The 22,453-nt window shown below is 34.0% G+C and overlaps 1 protein-coding gene across 1 annotated transcript; it reads left to right on the plus strand.

Moving 5' to 3' along the window:
- Positions 1-2,109: 2,109 nt before the first annotated feature.
- LOC129809549 (receptor-mediated endocytosis protein 6 homolog) lies at positions 2,110-22,435 on the plus strand. The gene is given in 9 exon segments (XM_055859472.1): positions 2,110-2,271; positions 2,659-2,831; positions 2,900-3,495; positions 7,736-8,877; positions 8,880-11,083; positions 13,289-13,860; positions 21,387-21,557; positions 21,648-21,744; positions 21,820-22,435. Coding segments are annotated over 9 exon segments (5,115 nt in total). The 5' UTR covers positions 2,110-2,246; the 3' UTR covers positions 21,955-22,435.
- Positions 22,436-22,453: the final 18 nt, after the last annotated feature.

Raw genomic sequence — 22,453 nt, forward strand, 5'->3', positions numbered from 1 at the left:
TCATTTGAATTGCCAGAAATCTCAAATATGTGACTTCTGACAATGCCACGTGAGCTGAAATAGCAATGTCACGGCTATAGAATCGCATTTTCGAAAAAGCTCTCCTAAGATTCGAACCCAATTTGTCATCTGGCATTGCCAGAGCGTTACAGAATTCCCCTCCAGGAATAAGAACAAATCCTGCACTCAGGAGCAAATCAACATGGTTTTGGAAGCTTTTCGTCGCGGTTTTACTTACACTGTTTGTCTCCAATTGGTAACTTTCCCTTGTCTCTATTTGGATTAATATGTTTCCAATAGCAGCATTTTACGCTCGCGTATTTTCTTGTATTTAAAATGTTTTCAAATTATAATCTAAAGAATTTTCACTAAACAGTAACATTCTAGAAGAGTCAACGAGCAAATTTATGTAATTCTCTTCAGAAAAAAAATGAACTTAATGTGTTGAATCTTCTGTCAAAGTTAAAACGTCTGGAAATTGTTTTGAATTTGAAATTGTTATGAAATTGTACTATCAAAGCTATCAAATTATTTTTTTCCTATACTTAATCTCTTTAAAAGATCTATAATCTAAATAGATCCAAATTCATTTATTACTTCGAAAATGGCATTTTCTAGTCCCCGGCGAGTGGCCTTCAAAGTTGAGGCCAATTTCTTACTTTCACATACAAATGCGTATGGGAATTTTTCTGCACTCGTGATCGTTATGCTAAATATTTAAAAAGTGAGAAGTTTTTCCGCATTATAAGATACATTTCCGTATAGAGGAATAAATATACTACATTTTTGTTTAAATAAATTTGTCACTAATTTTTTTAGTACTTTACTATAGCGAAAAACTCTTTGAAACAAATTCGATTATATAACGTGAAGAAAAATTATTTGATTTTATTTTTAATTAAAAGAAGATAAGACGCTTTTATTCAAATATGGAATAATAAAAAAAAATAAATATTAAGTGAAATCTAATATGTGAAATCCAAGAAAAATCTGTTAGGCAAGAGAAATTAACTCAGGATTTAAGTCGTATCAGACAGTAGGGACAGGGACCGTGGAGGAGCTCAAGAATGCTATCGGTTGCGTACGGAGCACATTGAGCTCAAATACTCTTCATGAATTGATATTAAATATGTCTAAGAAACTCATTTCTGTTGTAAAGAATAAGGCATCATGGACATATTAATAAAATCATTCTCATTCATCAGATTTTTTCACATTTAAAAAGAAAACCGAAGAAAAGAAACCGCTCTCTGACGGAGGAGTGATGGGAGATCACAACCCACTAGAATGTTGCGGTGCTTAAAAATGTAATCGCGAGGACCGAGACCACAGAGGTATCTAACGCAATTGTTAAAGGTCACCGTCAAACGTCTCAATGTTTCAGAGTCCGCAGCGAAAAATAGTTTGGCGCCATAAGTCATCACCGGGATGAGAAGAGATATAACGTGGAGCAGTCAAGTATTGAACGGCGTGAGCTCGCGAAAGCGTCGGAGTGTGCGGAGAGTACAATAGATCCTTTGGTTGATGTGGGAAACATGATCAGATCAGACCAGGTGAAAGAAGAGTTAAAAATAACACCTTTGCATGCTCGATCAACAAGTGGGATGGGTTGACCATAGACATAGATAGTGAGAGGGGCTGAAGGTGTTGCTGAGGGCTTGTTGGAAATTAAAAGAGCCTGAGGCTTTTTGGGATTCAGAGGATTCAGATTATAATTAAAATTAATTTCGGCGAGATAAGCTTACTCCACTCACCCTATTCTATAGTGAAACAATAAAATTATTACAAATTGTTCCAATTGATTCTCGTATTCCTCTCGTGTTAATTATTTCTTCAAATTTATATATAAATTTTTTAATCTATACTCAATTTGGAAAAAAAATCCAAAAAAACATATTTAATATTTTGAAAATTCTGTTATCATCACATATTTCAAAATTAGAAAGGCAATAAGCTATTTTAATATATTTTGTGATTTTTACAATTTATGATTTACATAAATTCCTTATTATCTGATAACTTTATAAAATAATATTCTCAAAGGATTGCAATATCTGTGAAAATTAAAAATACCTAAAATAAGTTGATGCATGAGAGCCACCTCGCGGCAGAATCAGTTTTCGTCCATTCGTGAATGTCTCGATGTGCATAGTGAAAATATTTTGCAATTTTGTGGAAAAAACTCGTGATTTGTGAATTGAATTTGTGCTAAGACTGCAATTGAGATAGTAATGAACTAATGTGTGATGAAATTGAGGGAGAATTCGTGTGGTAAGTTGGACAATTTCACGAAAATTTCACTGTTTTGACAGAGACGTATCCATTTTTTTTCTTCATTCACACTTTCGAGCTATTTACAAAATCTCCAGTATGTTTTATTTTAGCTCACAAGCTAGTCCCACAATCAATGTACACTGTGCGATAAACCTTCTGTAAATTATCACATCAATCCTGAGTTTAATTCTGTGGGAGTGTTTTTGAGGGCGAAAGAAAAATGTTGGGGAAGCAAAATGATTAACCTTGTGCGTGAAATCTGCCCACTTTTCTGGTAATTTTCTCAACTGTTTACACGCTATTTTTAGTCATACACTCGCGGAGCCCCTGTGCAGGAAAATGTCTCTTTTCTATTGTTTGACTCACATTTTATGTCGCTTTCAGACACTCCGTCTCAAGCACGCTTCACAATGGAACCTTCAGCTGGTGGGAATTTACTGGAGGTGATAGATTTGGCGCATTCCTTGCGTCAGGAGCAGCTCTTTATATCCAAGGAGCAGAATTCTTTTGTTCTCCTCAGTGAGACACTTCAGGAGAATGCCTCGGAGGTCTCAGAAGTAAGTTCAATTTGGCATGAAAATTTCCTGATCATTTGTTATGAGATGATTTTCCCCACTTGCCTCAGCTTGCTTGGATTTGTGCCCAGCATCGACGTAATCTGAGTGATTTGATCGTGTCAAAGCCAGAAACGGGTCCAGCCATGTGCTGTCAGAAGGCAAATGCCTTGGAAAATGTGAAATTTGTGAGTGCATACAAAGCCAAAGGACTAAAGTACCAGCATGTCCTGGCCTACACCAATCTCTTCAACTACCTCCATGGTTCACCAAATCTCCTGGCTCAGTGCCTGGCGACTGGTGATCAGTTGTCCAGGAATGTGTTGAGTAGTGATCAAACAATGACCATAACACAAGCAATTGTGAGTGGACTCTATGGCAATGCCATTCATTCCAAAGACATTGAATTGCTCCTCAAGTTGCTCAAAGAGTTGATTGATATTGAAATTGTGCCGAGTGAAGTGCCCAGACGGATGTTGAGGGCCGGAAGTTGTGCTTTTGCACGACTCTACCATTGTCTGCATGAGAGAATTTTCTCTGCCAAACTCTTCCTCACGGCTGCCCTTCATGAGCCCATCATGAAGGTACTGGTTGAGGATGAGTTCACACTGGAGATTGATCCTGCAAAGGCATCCATCAATTATCCACTCAAAGAAAGACTGAAGAAGTAAGTAAAATTTCCATATTTTTGTTCTTCAAATTAGACTTCTCCAAGAAATAATCTCATGACTTATTTTTATCATTTTACTATCTTATCGGATAATTCTATTTAGCTTCATTTTATCATAAAAATATAATTTTTTCCAGAATGAATACAATCAATTTATTACCTGAAATTCTAGGGTCTACATTTTTACTATTAATTTTGCATTAAATAATAACTGATCATTTTTTTTAATCTAAAGTCGATTTGTTGATTTCTTTTGCTTTTCGGGTTCTCTTTAACACTTTCTAACTTCCCTGTAAATATTATACCGGAAAGTTAATTATTTCCAAAGTTATAGGGGTTTTAAATCTTAAAATTCTATATTCAGCATGAAAATTCTCAGCTTCAGATCGCTCTACTGGTAAAGTTATCCATTCGCGAGTTATTCGTTTTATATTTTGAGCTGTAGAAGTAGTATCCGTAGTACCTATCGTAGATTGTAGTGGAAGATGGGGCACCTTTGAATTGGGATGCTTTTGAAATAGGTTTATTCTCCTATTTATAAATGGAACTGGAACTTACCGCGATGTAATTTAACCCTTTAACGACAAGACAATTTTTACAGACTGAAAATCAACAATAAAAATTAAACTGAGAAACAAAATCAATGATAAGTCTTACATCTAACTTTGGAAAGCCCAACAGAGTCTGATTCGGTGTATTTTTTGCCTCTATGGACGATAGGGACAAAAATAGCCCAAAAATTTAAGTAATTTTTCTGACAATTACCAATGAATAATATTTTTCGCTTCAATGAAAAATATTACGTATGAGTATTGTAGTTTTTATTGCCAAAAGGGTTTTGATTAAAAAAAATTGGAAGCATAATAAATAAATAAAATCAATTATGAATTTGAGAATTTAAAAATTCGCCATTTTTTAGCTTAAATATTTACTAAGGTAAAAGTACCCTGTAGTCGGCCGGTTTCTCAACTCGGCCAGTGCGACTATTTATTCAATTTACTTAGATTTGTTATAATATGGTCTTACCGATTTAACATTATAAGGTGTATTATATTATATATAACGTAAATCAGTGAAAATTTCATAGAAGTTGACTATAAAACGTTAAAAAATTGGTTAAATAATTCAACTGGCCGAGTTGAGAAACCGGCCGACTAGAGGGTACTTTACCTTACATATTAAATAGCTAGAGGCTTACAAAAAATATTCTAGATTCCTTCAACCTTCTACTTTGCAATTATGTACAGACATAAGAAAAAAATAACTTTAGGTAGTCAGGAAAAATTATTTTCTTTATGGAACACCGGTGTTCCAATCGTCCTTAAAGGTTTTTCACAAACCAATTGTGAAGCTAAATTACGATAAGGATCAGTTCCATTTGAAAATAGGAAAGAAAAGCCCTATTTTGAAGATGCACTAATTCAAAAGTACCCAATTTGCCCATATTGAGCAAAATACGAAACAGCGGATATTTTTTGCAAAGTCCCTGAAATCCTGAAAGATTTATAATCAGCATATACTTGTAAGAAATATCCGTTCTACAACAATGTGAGAAACCGTTTTTCTCTAAGTATTTCAAAAGAGAATTTGCTTTTCGAGTAATTCTCTAAAAACTATTAATAATAACACAGTACCATTCTAATATTGTCAAGGTATAAATTTTAAAATGCCTTTAAAAAAATATGAAAAATTCTATATTGAAATTCCATGAAAAATCAAGTTAATAATTACCAGTATTAATAACATAAAAAACGGCAGGAACATAAAAAATACACGCATTCACACTACTGGAGTTGTAAATAAAAATATAAATAAATAAGAGTGTTTTAATAAAAAGAATTTACCTTAACAAATAATTTTCAATATCATTTTTTCAAAAGTGTTTTCGAAGAGAACTAGGGTAAATTAACCCTTTCCGGATCGCAGCATATGCTGCAAGCCAACGTCACCATTTTTTAACCAAAAATATCTAAGCTCAGGAATTAATTGAGGTCCTACAAAAAATATCTTACATTTGGACCTCCCTATAGTTTGTAATCATCCACAAGAATCGGAATTTTATTAGTTCTGAAGAATTAAAAAACATTGTTTTTCACAGAACATTCATATGCTGCTTTGGGTACTCAGTCCCAAAAGAGACGAAAGAGTTAAGCTAATTCAAAACCTGCTTCAAATGGAAATTTTTCGCTACTCCAAATGGAAACTTCACTGTTTTCAAGATAAATACAGTACTAAATTATTATATTTATATATTTTCTATGTTTATCGAATTTTCGTTTTCTTTCTTTAATTTTCTTATATTATTTTCATCTAGTGCTATCTAGTATGAGATAAGGTAACACGATAATTGAGAATTTGCGTAAGAATTGCAATGAATGGATAAGAATGCAATGAAAACAAACGTATTTCGTGAACAAAAAGGGTTTTTCTGAAGTGTCTGTAAATGCTCCAATAGGAAACCGCAGAAATATGATTTTTTTTTGGAGAGATTTTCTTATTGTTTTAGATGGGAAAGGAGAAAAAACCAGGAATAAGAACAAATCCTGCATTCAAGAGCAACTCAACAAGGTTTTGGAAGCCTTTCGTCGCGGTTTCACTTACACTGTTTGTCTCCAATTAGAAACTTTCCCTTGTCTCCATTTGGATTAAAATGTTTCCAATAGAAGCATTTTACGCTCGCGTATTTTTCTTGTATTTAAGAAGTTTCCAAATTCTAATAGGCATAGGCATTCTAATAGGGGTGCATATAGGCGCCAATAGCCAAAGCAATGTTTTCCATAAAAATTGAAGCATTTTTGTTACTTCCTTTTCAGGAGTATTGTTTAGAACCTTGAAATGTTTATCGTGTCGATTTTCTGAATTTGATTGTAATTTTGGACACCTTGCTTGTAATTTTGAACATCTTGCTTGTAATTTTGGACAGCTGATCCGTGTAATAATAGGATGCCTATTCTCATCCATTTCAAGAACACAACTTGCCAAGTCCTTTTGTTTCTGAGAAAGAACCGTTAGATGTCTCAAAGGTCTGGAAACTGTCCATTGAACGGATTGAATATAGTTGACTTTGATACCCCAAATATATGCAAGTTCTAAGATTTTTTGCTCTGCATTTTGTTCATAGAGGTAATGCTTTTTTTTTGTTTCTTTGGGCATTTGTACACCCTAATCCTGACAGAAATTAAAAATTTATAGAATATCGAGAAACAAGACAACTGTCCAAAATAAGCAACGCAGCATCACTCGAAATTAAACAAATTTAGTGTTAATATCTTCTAAAAAGAATTAATATTTAGTTGAAATACACTATTCATTAAATATTTGACGAAAATTTCATAATTTTTATCTATTTATTTGTGATGTCCCACTTTACCCTCAAAGTATCCAAAATTACATGCTGTTCCAAATTACAAGCGCTTCCCCGATCTTCTTTGAAATTTCTTTGGGAAAAAAAAATTAAAAACTAAAACTTGTAATTTTTTTAGTGAATTAAAATAAATATATTTTTTAGGTTCTAATATTTTTTCATTTTTCTTTTATTTTTAGTGATATAAAAGTTAATGACTTTATTTTGGTCGTAGAAGTATTTCTAAATTGTCAGCCCTCTCAAAAATTCAAAAGACGCATTAAAAAGCTCGTAAAAATATTTTTAATAATTGCAATAATTTCGGAAATAATACAAATGTAAATAAACTTGATAGAATTATATGGGATATAGTCTGTAAAAAAAGTTTTCAACTTTTAATTTATTATAAAATTAAAAACTTTAGACGTGTTAATTGATTTACATCAGTCAGAGCGCGTGATACTCAAATCCTCAATCGTTTTACAGAGTGGAAAAAGGAAATTTTCTTGACCCCACGGAGGATTAAAAAGGAGATCTTTCTCTGTGCAAAACACTCACAATGTATAAATTAACTTTGGACAATTTAGTGTACACAAAATGGAAATTTTATAAACATTCGACAAAAGCATATTTCGAGCCATTTTCTATTAAAATTAGTAGGAAGACCGAGGCAGAATTGGACAGGGGTAGAATTAGACAATGGGGTTTTATTATTTTCCTTAGAAAAAATATTGAGCATTCAGAGTAATTAAGATCCAATTGAAATATTTATCAGTATTTTCTCACAAATTATAGACAAAAAAATCATTTGCTGGCTAATTTTACCCCAGTCTCCCGTACGATAAAATAAATTTACATTCCTTTTACCATGAAAAATCAAACTTTTTTTCACAGATTTGGCAAAGAGGGAACCCCTGAGCATGAAACTAAAATGAAAGAGTACATTAGGGATACCATTTGCTCACTAAACATCCTCACGAATAAATTTATAAAGTCCCTTTCGGCCAATTGGGTGCTTTTTCCATCGACTCTTCGATGGTTGGTGCAGACTATGTGTATTTCCCTGAAGCGATGCAATCTCAGTGCGAAAGAGATGAATGCCATTCTCACAGATATGGTTTTCACCAATTTTATCTGTCCAGCTGTAGTGAGTCCTGATGTTTTTGGTATTGCTGATGCCCCAATATCGCAAAATGCACGAAATAATTTAATTGTAATTGGGCAAATTCTTCAGAAATTGGCTTTGATTGAGCATCAAGAGGTTGATGGGAAGTTTCATGAATTGTACGATAAGTTTGATAGAACAGCAATTGCCGGATTGCTGGGTCAGCTGATGCCCAAGGATGAGTGTGACATTGGAATTGGGGTGATTGGCATGTCACCACACAAGAGTGATCTGTCGAGGGGAAGTGTTCTTGTGACGCAGAATGAATTGAATGTACTTGTAGATTATTTGCGTACAGTGCTCAGTCATGATGAATTGAACATTTCCGGTGAGGCAAGGCGGAAACTTGGGGATATACTCGAACAGTTGCCGGATAAGTGGGAGACAATGATTAATGGTGATTCGCCGCAGCATGGTGCAACAGCGGCTAGTGCAACATCCACAAAGGGCATTATTAATTTGAGGAGGAATATTGAGAATAAATTGGCAAAGACAATGAGTCTCAATGTGAATACAGATGGGCAGGAAGAAGCTGGTGCTTTGATCAATGGGGTAGTAGAGGATTTTGCTCAGGTTTTGGTGATACCTGTGGCTTTTGGGGGTGAAAATAAATTTCATATGTTAACGGAGGAGGAAGTTCTCAATATGAATACCATTTCCAATGATATTGAAGAGCCAATGCTATCGGAGAAGAATATTGGGGAAATGGATAGATTGGGCGTTAATGAGAATCATCAGAATATTGGGGATGAGGTACGTCGAAATGATCATCCAAAACATTCGAGATATTCCATGTCACACGATGATGCATCAATTGGAAATACTTCGGACAACTTGGAGGCGGTCAGTGAGGCACCGAGTAATCACTCAATGCCAGCTCCTTGGAGCTCGAGGAGAATGATCAGAATGACAATTTGTCGGATATGGTGTCGGCAAATGTGTCTGGTAGGGGAACACCAAATATTTCTGGTCGAGATACACCATCATCCCAGATAACTGAAGGTGAAAATCGTCCACCACAAATTCCAACACCTCAAATGGCAAAGATTCTCAATAAAGCCAGATCGGATATTGAGGATAAATTTTGCAAATTTGAGATAAAAAAATTAATTGAAGGTGACGAAACTATTTCCATTATATCGGATACATGGAGTACTGATGTTCTGGCAAGTGATTCCGAAACAATTGGTGATACTGATCGTGATAGAAATTTTTCAACACCACTCATTCCATCGGCTGTCATCCTACCGGGAGATAATAATTTTGATGTTCTATCCAATGCTGCACGACCACAGCTTAGGCAGAATAATCTCGATGAGACACAGTCAGAATCGGCCTGGAGTATGGATGTTCTGGCAAGTGATTCGGAGAAGATGACAGAAATTGATACGGATGACAATCAGAGTATTGCTGCGAAATCCGATACGACTGATGCTGGAAGATCAGAGACTGGAGATCATTTTCGCGAGGGAGATGGCAATAGGGCACCAGATTCTCCATTTTTTGCCCCTAGGAATATTACTTCGTCCTTTCGTCCAATGGACTCACCGAGTCATGGGCCAAAAATTCAGGAATCGGTATTTTTCTCGAGGAATTGTGAAGATTCCGGAACGGGAAGATCGTCAGAAGCTGTGGTGGGAAACGGTGAAGATTTTGGCAATAGACTGGCGAGTTCAGTGACGGGTAGCTTAAAAGGACAAAGGGACCAAAATCGCAGTCATTTCATGTCATCATGCCTTGAAAATGCTGGAGCTGTAGGTGGTACAAATCCACCCACAAGTACTCCATATTCCGTGTCCGGGAAGAATTTCGTCAATCATCGTTCTCGACCAATTCGCCAGAATTCCACAGAGAGCAATACCAGTTCAAATTTTGATCATGATCTGGGAAATGGGAAGATTGATGGGGATTTAAGGAGAAATCATGAATTTACATACCGTAAACCAGTTAAAGAGTACGTAGATTCAATTCCTCCTCTGAGTGTCTTTAAGGCATCAGCCGATGATATCCTGGATAGATTCAATGAGGAACAGGATCATGGGAATGGTAGAAATAATTCAGAATACTACTCATCCTATCACAGTGAATATCGTGAGAGTGTTGTAAAGACAAGCATGAACATTGTCAATCCATTTTCCGACAATTCAACGGTTGGTGAAGTGAATGGCTTTGAGGACAACTTCAGTGATGAATTGGTTGAACACCGAAGAATATCATCAGAGCAACGAAATGCCGGATTCGATGGAAGACGCAATGGAATGATAGATATTCCAGCTGCACCCAGTATCAATCCAAAGAGACAAAATTGCTATGTGTATGAAAATCATGAGATTATCCGTGCTACTCAGAGTCTTAGGCTAACAGGTGACCCAGTGAATAGTAGTGAGATGACTAATGATGCAGATGGTGTGGAAAAATTGAGCCAATTCAATGGATATACAGATGCCAATGAAGATTCCCTCGGGGTAATACAAAAGACACAATCACTGAATCTCACAGCTGTCACAACAAATGGCAATAGCCTACCAAATGGTACTATTACAAAATCAGGCAAATTTACCGGTGCCATTCCCAAAAGTATAAGTTTTGATGCATCAGCCGACAAGAGAAATCTCCATGCACGTCGCAATGAGCCACGAATTAATAGTACGGGCTTCTTCAATAAAATCAAGAGAGGTTTCAAAAATCGACGAAGTCAGAAACTTCGCAATGGTCCAGATGATTTTCTCAATGATCACTCCTCCCATCACGATGATGATCTCATAACGCAGGCCGATGGAAGTGAAAGTGGTGAATGTAGGCAGTCTGAATTTTTGGAAACAACAGAAGACATCCTGGCCAAGTATCGTCGAAAGGCCTCATCGTCCAGTGATGCTACAAATTCCGACTCAACCGGAAGTCACAATTCCAGTTCCAGCAAGAGCAAGAGCTCCCATTCAGATCTCGAGAATAGACTGTCCAAGGTGATACTTAATCGGAATGGTGATGCCTTCTTCCATTTTGCCAATGCCAAAAGGAAACTGAGGGCTGTACTATCATCAGCTGATCTTCATACGGCAGATTTCAAGCACACATCGGTAAGTTTAAATTTTTTTTTCTTGATTTTAAATAAAGTTAAAACATCCAATGGAGGAACTAAGCTTTGGAAGCGAGATTTCTAAGGATTTCTAAGATTTTGTACACATAAAAAATATTTTGTAAAATAATTCGTAAAGGTTTGTGAATTTCCACTGGTGACGGAATGCTCATAAATCGTCTATTCCACCAAAAAGTTCGTAATAGGTTTGTACTTTTTCAAAAACATTGGCCTCAATTCTGAGACCAAGATCAAAATCAAAATTTCAAGCTGTCAAATATTTCCAAAATCAAAATTTCGTATTCTGGACGCGAAATATTTATGGAACTTAAAATGTCTTAGCTAAGAACCAAGATTTCAAGATTTTTCACACTTAACCCTTTAACGACGAGACACTTTTTACGGACTGAAAATCAACGATAAAAATTAAACTGAGAAACATAATCAATGATAAGTCTTACATCTATCCTTGGAAAGTCCAACAGAGTCTGATTTGGTGTTTTTTTGCCTCTTTGAACGACAGGGACAAAAATAGCCCAAAAATTTAAGTAATTTTTCTGAATATACCAATGAATAATATTTTTTGCTTTAATGAAAAATATTACGTATGAGTATTGTAGTTTTTATTGCCAAAAGGGTTTTGCTTAAAAAAAATTGGAAGTATAAAAAATAAATAAAATCAATTATGAATTTGAAAATTTAAAAATTTTCCATTTTTGAGCTTAAATATTTACTACAGATCAAATAGCTAGAGACTTGCAAAAAATATTCTAGATTCCTTCAACCTTCTACTTTACAATTATGTACAGACATAAGAAAAAAGTAACTTTAGGTAGTCAGGAAAAATTATTTTCGTTATGGGACACCGGTGTTCCAATCGTCCTTAAAGGGTTAACTAAACGTCACTTCTGACAAATACCTTCTTTTCCTCTATTGAATTTGTTGAAATTTCGTCATATAAATTAAGAAAATTAATTATAGGACGTATTAAAGACTAAATGAGAGGCCATAAACGAGAGTACAGGAAGTGCAAGCGAGACTTGTTTGTGACCTGTGATAAACCAAGAAATGCTTATGCAGAATGTGAATATTTTTCAGGTATCCTCAGGGTGGTGTACTTCAATATGTACATCTATAGAAATACATATCATTTCGATTAAATTACAAGATCAAATACAGTATTTTTCAAAGTAATCCTCTTTTTGTACCATCTCTTATAGAAATATTCCTCATCAATAGTCATTTCCATATGAAATTCTACAAATTATTACTATCTTGAAAATTCCAAGCACCTCCGAGAGGTTCTTGGAATTATTTCAAGTAAACAAGAAATTTGACGTCTTGAAATCTTGAAATATTGGTTCCAGAATTGCAAATCTTGATATCCACACGGTTTGTGTCTTGGATTTCAAGATTCCAAGACATTTGACAGATTTGACATCTTGATCTTGATTTTTTGATTTCAGAATACCAAAATCTTGAAATTTTCTTGATCTTGATTTCAGAATTGAGGCCATTGTACGAAAAATGATCATTTGACGAGCATTTTAAGAAACATTTGTTCGTAAATTTTTGTCTATCTGACAAAATTTTGTCCAGCTCACAATAACTTTTGTTTGTATGTTTTCAAGATTTCCTTTGAGAGTGAGCGAGATGACTAGACCTAGGTCTCACTCACTTTCATAGAAATGTCGAAAACATGTATACAAAACAAAAGTTATTGTGCGTTGGGCATTTTACGAACTAACCACAAAATTTTACAAACATTTTTCTGTGTATTTACGAACTTTTACGAACAAATGTTTAAAAAAAAACATCTCGTCAAACGGTCATTTTACGATCAATATTTGTGACACAAATGAAACAAATGACAAAATTTTACGAACACTTTTTGTGTGTTTACGAACATTTACGAATAAATGTTTGTAAAAGTACAAAAAGTGTTCGTCAAATAATCATGTTACGAACAATGTTTGTGAAAAAAAGTACAAACTTTTACGAACTTGTTTGTGGGTTATACGATTCACGAGCATTTTGTAACTCCCCCATAGAAATTCACAAACATTTACGAACATTTTTGCAAAATATTTTTTTCTGTATACAGTACTAGCGATTTCAATGAATGTTTATAATGCCAGAAAAAATCCTGGTTATCTTAATGGAACACGAACATAGAGTAAGAGCTTTTCTTTAACACTATTTCCAGTGCGGAAAATCCTCCCCTGTTGTAATTTATTTGCAAATCCAACTGGCTCAAGCGCTCAATCTCAACAATCTTCAGCAGATAGCTTTTGTGTCTGAAGCCATGCGTTGTCTATCAGAGATGGATGTGGTGCAACATAGGAAGCTGGTGGAGGAACTTCAGGAGGATCTAATAAAGCGTCAGTCATATCTGCAGTATCTTGTGAGATTTAGGCAAAATCTTCTGTCAGCTCTTGATAATCAGGATCGTGTGAAGGAACGCCTGAGAAATGAGAGAATTGTGTGTAATCGATACCTTGTCAAGACTCTCATCAACATGTTCCTGGACAAGAGGGAGGTGCTCATTGAGCAACTGCAGAATGATTTTGCTGAGTTGACAGTTGTTGATGAGAAAATTGACCTTTTGGATGAATTTATCAGCAAATTAATGGACGAACTGAGCTCAGGTCCCAATTCCATTGGCATGAATGACTGGCAATTGGCTGAAGCACGCGTATGCATTGAGAGAATTCTTCTGCAGAGACTCTATCGTCAAGTGATGTTTCCCAATGATGATGGAGATATATCGAGAGATCAGTAAGTCAATGATAATTGCACTTTACGTATAATAATAGTGAACAGTTTCTGTTGTTACCAATTAGAGAGAGAATTGCATGTTTTACTTAGAATAATTTGCATAAAATTTATAGCACATTTTAAAAGGAGTTCTTTTTACAGTGAATTCAAGGGAATTTGTGATAGTAATTCTGTGCAATTAACCTAAAGAACACAATTTAGACGTGCTAAAATGGGTCACTTTTGCATTTCCATAAATTTCATCGTACCATTACACGACTCTTTGGTGGATAATTTATTCATAGAGAAAAATTCTTTAAAGGCCATAGGGAATTCAATGTAAACAAGAATTTGCATATTAACAGAGGTAACGAAAAAGAAATTAAAAAGTTAAATAAGTACGTATATATAAAATAGTCATAAATCAAGATAAATATCAATACTCATTTCTTGGCTTACCAATGACTTTTTTCACTACACATGAAGAATAGTTCATATTCATAAAGACTTTGGTAGCTGACAAGGAAACACTTCGAGTAAACTGATTTGGATTACAAAAATGAGCAAAAAATGGAAAAGTCCAATGAGAGATTTTCGGAGCATTTATTATTCTTTTTTATTTGCTGAGAGGAATCTAAGTGCAGTGAAGCTCAATGAATGTAATTCGAATGCATTTAATACCTTTAATGTCAAAAAGAATTCCTAGTGACCTAAAAAGAATTAGAACCCGAGACACTTGCATGATAGAGCGAATACTCTATCACTCGACCCATTGAGTGACCGAAAAATGCAATCCGAGACAAAATTATATTAATGTTTCACAGATCTTTTTAAAAAATAAATATCTCAAAATCTAATGCTCTAGACAGACTTACGGCTTAAGCCGAGGGTCGATTTAGTAAGAAACTGATGGAAATGAAGTCTAATCATTATTTTAATTATATACACAGTAAAAAATAATTACTACGATTATCGCGTGTAATGGGAGAGCATCGATTTTCGTAGTAATTTTCGCTGAATGTCTCTAGTTGAATTTAAGCAGTTGAACTTTTTTTAAGTTGAATATTTTTGGTTTAATATTTCTGAAGTTGAATTTAGTGGGCTGATTTTTTTCTGTTTAATTTCGCTTAGTTGAATTGGTTTAGTTGATTTTTTTTCGTTGAATTTTCTTAGCTGAAACTTTTTAAGTTGAATTTTCTTTTGGTTTGTTTTTTTTTTAATATAAATTATAAATAAAACAAATTTGAATAAATTAGAGTAAGCATTTTTTTTATTATGTTCTTCTTTGGGAACATAATAATTGAACACGTTGAACGAATCGGTGAAAGGGCTCTCCACAAGCATTTTATCTGGATCAGTGGCCCGCTGTCCACAAATACAACGCATTCAGGAATGTCCTTGTCTAAAAAAGAATAAAAAATGTAAATAAAAAATTATGATAGGAAAAATTGTGTAATATTACAAGCATTATAGTTATAAAAGTGTTAAAATTACTATCTTATTATAAGTATAATTTTAGCACATTATTAGCAAAATTTACATTTGTATTTGGTGTTGTACACTAAATTTGCAAAATTACAGTGCCATACTTATAATGCTTTTGCGAGTTTTGTAAAGCAAAATTCCGTGATTAAACGTAAGTGAAGTCACTTATGTGTCAGAAGAATTTTCCACACCTACACAAAAAAAATTGCAGTAGACTCCAGAGAATTCGGTTCTTTTAATATCGGGCTACTTTTTAATTCAGACAACAGTTGCATTTGAAAAGAATTTGTTGTCATTTTTCAAGTTTCATTACAATTAACAAATGAAGCAAGTATGCTCAAATTTGCCATGATTTGTCTTAGTTTTGATATAGGGTGAAAGGAACGTCTATTGACACTTTAAGAGCTCGTGTCGTGTCAGCACCTATTGACATCCTACTCTGTATTATTTGGGATATGAAATTTGAACATATCTGTTTATAGTAAAATGTATATTACAGAAAAAACGTTATATTACTTATATTTTACTAGATACATTCAATAATTTTCAACATTTTCACAAAAGTGTCAATAGGGGTTCCCTGTCGAACAGACGTTCATCCGACCCTAATTTTGCATTATTAAGAGATTTTTATGAAACTTACAATAAATATGAGTATGTAAACTCAATATACAGATGAATAACAAATCATTGTTTTTTCAAAAAGTTTGTCGCCCGAATTTCTCTCTAATGGTGTCTACACACTAGTAGAAATTTTCGTCAAAAATGGCCTTTTTTAAAATATTCTGACGTTTCTGCCTACAAGGATAGGGGAAATTTTCTCTAAAAAGGCATTTTTTAAAGAAATTTCTACTAGTGTGTAGACGCCATAATTCGGGTGGCATTTTGGTCCCAAATGCCCGAATTTGAGTGTCTACTGTATACACGAATTTAAATCAATTCACAAAATGAAAATACTTATATCTCTACAACCATAATTTTTTGTAAAATATTTACTAGGTAAACTTACCTAATATTTATTTGGATGGCGCTCCCACCGAAAATTTAGTATTTTGCATTGTATTGTATTTATTCGCCTTCACGTGCTAATATTTTTAATATCCGTCCCCGCCTGTGCCCTGTGAATATTAAGATCAACATAAATTTAAAAAAAAACTAATTATTTATCTAAATCACAAAAAATGTGTGGCAAACCGTCAGATTTGCGAAGTGCTCGTGTGACGAAATAGATATTTCCGTGAATACTTTCATTTTACACGGTTTGATATATACCGACTTTAGTACAGATTGAATCAATTTGTAAATAGAAAAAAATACAAAGAGCAGTGAAAACAAATTTGGTTGGCAAAACATTAAATTTGGTGAAAATTTTAATTTTATTAGTAATATCATTATCCATTCAGATGATTCAGATATATCCAAAATGTCTGAGAAAGAAAGGGATGTGAATTTTGATTTCAAGTTGAATAGAACTGATATTATACGTAAGGTAAAATACCCTTACTCGACCGGGTTCCTTGATTCGACTGGTGGGTCAATTTTTGAATGTTTGATGATCAATTTCGTCAATTTCTGTGAATGTGACATTGGTTCGTCTTATTTATGGAATCATCGACCTATGAATGTTAGATCATACGCAAAATATTATAGCAAATATAAATAAATTGAATAAATAAATCTAACGGTCGAGACGAGGAACCGATCGAGCGAGGGCACTTTACCTTATACTCTTTGGTTTGAGTTCTACCAGTAAAAAATTACGCAATGGAATGAAAATACTCTGTGAAAAGGATAAACCTGAGAAATCTTTTAAGAATAAATTTAATTACTAAAACAAATTAGCTAAATTATGAAAAATTACTTTAGAAGTATAAATAGAACCTAAGACACGAGTTCGAGCATGTCGCAAAGCTAGAACGCTTTGTCTCCTTGTTTTACTCTACTGGGCAAAAAATATACTTTGCCAATTTTTTGCCTCCCTTAAGCCCATTTTGAAGCTTAAGGCAGACACGTTTGGAACACTAAGTTTTCTTTTGGCTGGATTTGTTTGTTTTTGGAGCTCAGGCAGTTAGATACAGATTTCCATGCGTGGAGCTGATTGATGTCGAATGATTCAAAGAAATCCTCAGTTTTTGAGAAATTCGTGAATTTCCCAATATTATGGAAATCTATCTGACTTCCTGTGTCCCTGGGTTTAGTAAAATTGTCAAAAACTTACCGTAAAATAGTGAAAAATGTTGAATTTTCCTGCTGCTTTTTGCACTTGTGCTGCACAATGACACCTTTGTGAATTTCTAACGCCGCCGCCGCAGTGGGCTTTTCATTACAACGATAATTGGTTGAAAATTCAAGTAAAGTTGAATTTTACAACGATAATCGTTGAAAAGCTCAACTCAAGGTTGAAAAATGCCACAATAATCAGATGAAAATTTCAACTTTCAGTTGAATATTCAACTAAAGTTAAATATTAAACTGATAGTTTAATTTTCAAGTGTAAGTTGAATTTTACAGCAATAATCGTTTGAAATTTCAACTTTTTGTTCTAAAATTACTACGATTATTGGTTTAATATCGGGAATTCAACTAGAAAAATTCATCTTGTTTTTACTGTGTAGTTACGTTAAGCCGTAGGTTTGTCTAACACATAATTTATATTTCGTCTCAATTTCAAAATATTTTTTTAATTCTGAATCGGATTGCATCGCTCACAATCGGTGATGGATTGGTAAAATAATGGTAATAGCCCTATTTTAAAAATACTGTTTTTCGCATTATTTTCGCATTTCGCATTCGCGACCCATATAAAATTCAAACGGTAAGAGATATCGACTCCCGGTCTTCGATGACCCCTACTCAAATGACATAATCTTCTTCTTATACTAAAGCTGCAAACTGCGCTTTGTTAGGATTTGTTGAAAGTTAATAACAGTTTCTTTAAAGCTAACTGTTATCGGTAGTAGAAATGGATAACATTGGCTCGACGTGATTCATTACCTCCAAAATTTGTCACAATCGAATTTTCAAGAGTAGCAAGCATCCCGAGGTGCACGCATTTTGAGGTCCCCTGTAAAGAATCTTAGTTAGCACAAACTTACACCGTTCAAAACATTAAAATACACCCTTCGTAAGTTTAAATACACCTGGTTTGGACCGGGAAAACGCTGTAATATCCAGTTTTATTGACTGAAATAGTTTCATATATAAACATAAAAACAGTTTTAAACAAGATTTGAGAAAATACATGGGCTAAAAAATTTATAATTTGAGGATCAGTCAAAAATGAGCTTTTTGGACAAAAATGCAAAAGTAGCCCCACATTCTAAAACTAATCTAATCTTTTAATAATCATTTAACTCTTTCGTCTCCTTTGTGACTCTGGGTACCCATGGAAAAAGAATTTTTTTGGACTATTTAGAACCGATAAAAATCCGATTCTTGTGGATGATTACAAACTATAAGGATGTCCAAATCTAGGATATTTTTTGCAGGATCCCAATTAACTCCTGGGCTAAGATATTCTTGGTCAAAAATCGTGAATTTTCGATTTTCTGCTTCCTTGCAGATCTTGTGACTTTTTTGATATTTCTAGACCAGAATAAGGAAAAACCTCTCGGGGCCAATAAGTATGATAACTAACAATTACAGATTACATAAATTCGAAAAACAATTCATTTGACACGCAAAAATAATTCACAAAATTCATATTATTGGCTTTTGGAAAATTGAAGTTTGTCTCCTTTTTGTTCTTTTGGGGACGAGAGTACCCATGAGTTTTCCAATTTCCCAGAGGCGGAAAAAATTCTTTCTCTACAAAAGTATCATCTTTGACCACTAAGACTTACAATAAAGTGAGTTTTACTGAAATTTGTTCGCTGGATATGTTGTGGTCCGTAAAGAGTTAATATAAGCTAAATGCTATTAGTAAATATTATTAAGAGTCAGAAAAAGTGAAAATAATTCCGAGGGAATGTTTTTGGTACGGATTGTGGTCGGTTTCCAGTGTGATTTGTTCTGAAAGGGGTTTCTTTTTTGAATATTAAAATTTCCAGTCCAAATTCTACTTTTTCATATCTTTTTTGTTATTTTTCAAATCAATTTTTAATTTTTGTAGCAATTTCATTTCTTTTACTTCATTATTTTATTTAAAAAACATGAATAAAATCATCAAATTAGGTCTCCTCAAAGAATCCTCCTTTTACTTTGATAAGCGTCTCACAAATTCGGGGCATCCTGTTGATCAATTTCTCCAAAATGTCTGAAGGAACTCTGCCCACGCATCCTGAAGTTCTTCCACCAAGGTTGGAACTGATGTCGGCGCCTTGTCTCGAACCAGCTGGTCGTGAAAATTCCAGAAAATTTCAATGGGGTTACAATCGGGTGATTGGGGTGGCTAAAAAAACATAGTTTTTGAGGACAAGACGTACACGGTAAAAAATTTCGGCACGTATTTGTTCCAAAAATTAGCTCGTCCACGGACACCATAATTTTTCGCACAATCTTGTTCATTTTATGAGACTCAATAGGATAATCAATATCAGTAACGAATTTGTTCCAAAACGTAGCTCGTCCACGGACACCGAAAATTTTTGGAATAAATTTGTACCTTCTAGGAAAACCAAAAAGATACCCAATATTAGTAACGAATTTGTTCCAAAAAATAGCTCGTCTAGTATAAAAAAAAATTGTATACCTCCTCTCACACTCAGTCGCCCGTCACTGAGTCAATTTTCGTGCTACATGATTTCACTTTTTTAATTCGAGATTCCCTTCCCCTCCTGCTGCCAGCGCTCGCATATGATTTCGTCATGCACGCGTCTGTATAAAACACCCTCAAGTTGATTTTTATTTGATGTTCCTTATGAACTTTCGCCACCGAAATCCATCTCAACTGAAGTATAGGCCTTAACTGTAAGACGAAATCACTTACACGGATTTGTTTCCGACAATGGGAACAAAAAGATTCCCCATATGAGTAACAATTTCGTTCCAAAAATTACCTCGCCCACGGACACTAAAATTTTTTGAAACAAATATGTTACAGATGTAGGAATAATATTGTTATAAAAAATGTACCAATTTGTTCCTGACAGTGGAAACAAAACAGCCGAGTGCAACAAATTCTGTTCCAAATTTCAGGAACAAATTTGTATAAAACGAAATCAACTCAAATTTGTAGATATTCCACCGTATCAAAACGGGTCCAAAAGAAAACTAATAAAATTATAACTATATTTCGTAACGAAGCTGTAAAGAAAACTTTTTGGAACAAACAAATATCTTCCCAGGTACAAATCGATTCCAAGGAAAACTTGTTCCAATATTTTGGTCAGTGTCCAAAAGTTTTTACCATGTATGTACGGAAGACGAAGGGGAAAATGTCTCTAGATAATGTTTTTAGAGGGGGTCACCGAAGACCGGTAATTAATATCTCTTACCGTTTGCTCTCTAATCCGGTAATAAATTGAAAAAAAAAGGATTTATAACAGTACTTTCCCTAGTTTCGACAGTAATATCATTTTCCTCTGATCACAGAAGCTAAGATTGAAAATAATCTAATTTAAATATCCGTGAAATTATTTCTTTATGTCTCTCCGGCAAACCTTTTAGATCAGGAAAATTTCATGTAATCAAAATTTATACATCTTTTTTTTCCCAAACGTTTTGCATATGTCTATCCCACTTTTTCAGACTCTTCTTCTTCATTTAAACATCAGATCAATTTGAATTTAGTTCAATCTAATTTTGAGCGCGAATGAATGAGATAGACATATGTAAAACGTGTGAGAAAGAAAGTGATGCGAATTTTGATTTCATGAAATTTTCTTGGTCTAGAAGGTGTGCCGGAGCGATTAATCCCTAATTTCTCCACCAAACGTAAAACTTTTTCAGGGCAAAATTTTGTTCCAGACTTGCGAGGGTTTTGCTTTCCGGATGGTGGGAGTATTTTATTAATCCTAAACATATTTAGTCATTTTTAAGTTTATCAATGGCCTTGTGTTCTCGCATATTTTTTTTCTCTTTCAATTTTTATGCATTTTATCTGTTTTTTTTTTTTAATTCAGAGTTCTGCGGGAGCACATCCGAAAGTTGTCCAGAGTGATAACGCCTGGCCATGAAAAACTTCGCATTCCACAAGAGTATCTCATTGAAGCGCCATGGCCTTTTGCTCAGCAGCAAATTGCACATATTTCTGCATACAAGACGCCCATGGAGAAAGTCCAGTGCGTCGTGAGGTGAGTGCTGTTTTAATTATTTTTTTTTATTTTTATTTTTTATTGTGAATAGGAAGGTAATTTAAATTATTTATAATTTTAACTTTGTAGATGCATCACAAGCATTATGAATCTTTTATCAATGGCATCAGATCGAGTGCCTTCAGCTGATGACTTGACTCCTGTGTTAATTTACGTAATAATTAAGGTAATTGAGGAAAAATAATTAAATTTGTGCTTTTGGTATTGTTTATTGATGGATTTTTTTTACCTTGTATTCCAGGCTAATCCTCCCTATCTCTTGTCGACTGTTCAGTACGTTAATTGTTTCATTGGTGATAAGTTAGAAGGTGAAAATCAGTACTGGTGGACACAGTTCTGCTCAGCAGTTACTTATATCAAGACTCTAGACTATTGATGGCAAAGATGGACCTGAACTAGAAGAATCAGGAGTTTTTAACAAGTTCTGCATAAAATAGTCATCTTGTGTACTATTTCTATTCTATTTTTTCAATATTTCTCTATCGTCTGAAGGAAGAGTTTCTGCAAAGACTTTATCAACTTCTGAATAATCTAATAATTGGGATTAAATTCTGCATGAAAGTAATCTAATCAAAGCCCAACTAAAGACACAATAAAAGCAAAAATTAATTTATTTTTCTATTTGTAGATTAAAAAAAAAAGGAATAATCAATATATTTTATATACGGTAGAGTTTTATTTGAGAAGAATTAGGGAGATAATAAAAAAAAGGGATTAAGTGTAATAAAATTGGCTACAGGTGCTCTAAAAACCTTATGTATACATTCAATTGGAAAATTTACCCCCTAATTTAAGTAAAATGTAGAGAAATTGTAGGAATTATTTGGAATGTAAATAAAACAATTGGTCTTCATCAATGAACTTGTTTTTTATTT

Source organism: Phlebotomus papatasi, chromosome 1 (genome assembly GCF_024763615.1).
Source record: "Phlebotomus papatasi isolate M1 chromosome 1, Ppap_2.1, whole genome shotgun sequence".
NCBI classification, from domain to species: Eukaryota; Metazoa; Arthropoda; class Insecta; order Diptera; family Psychodidae; genus Phlebotomus; species Phlebotomus papatasi.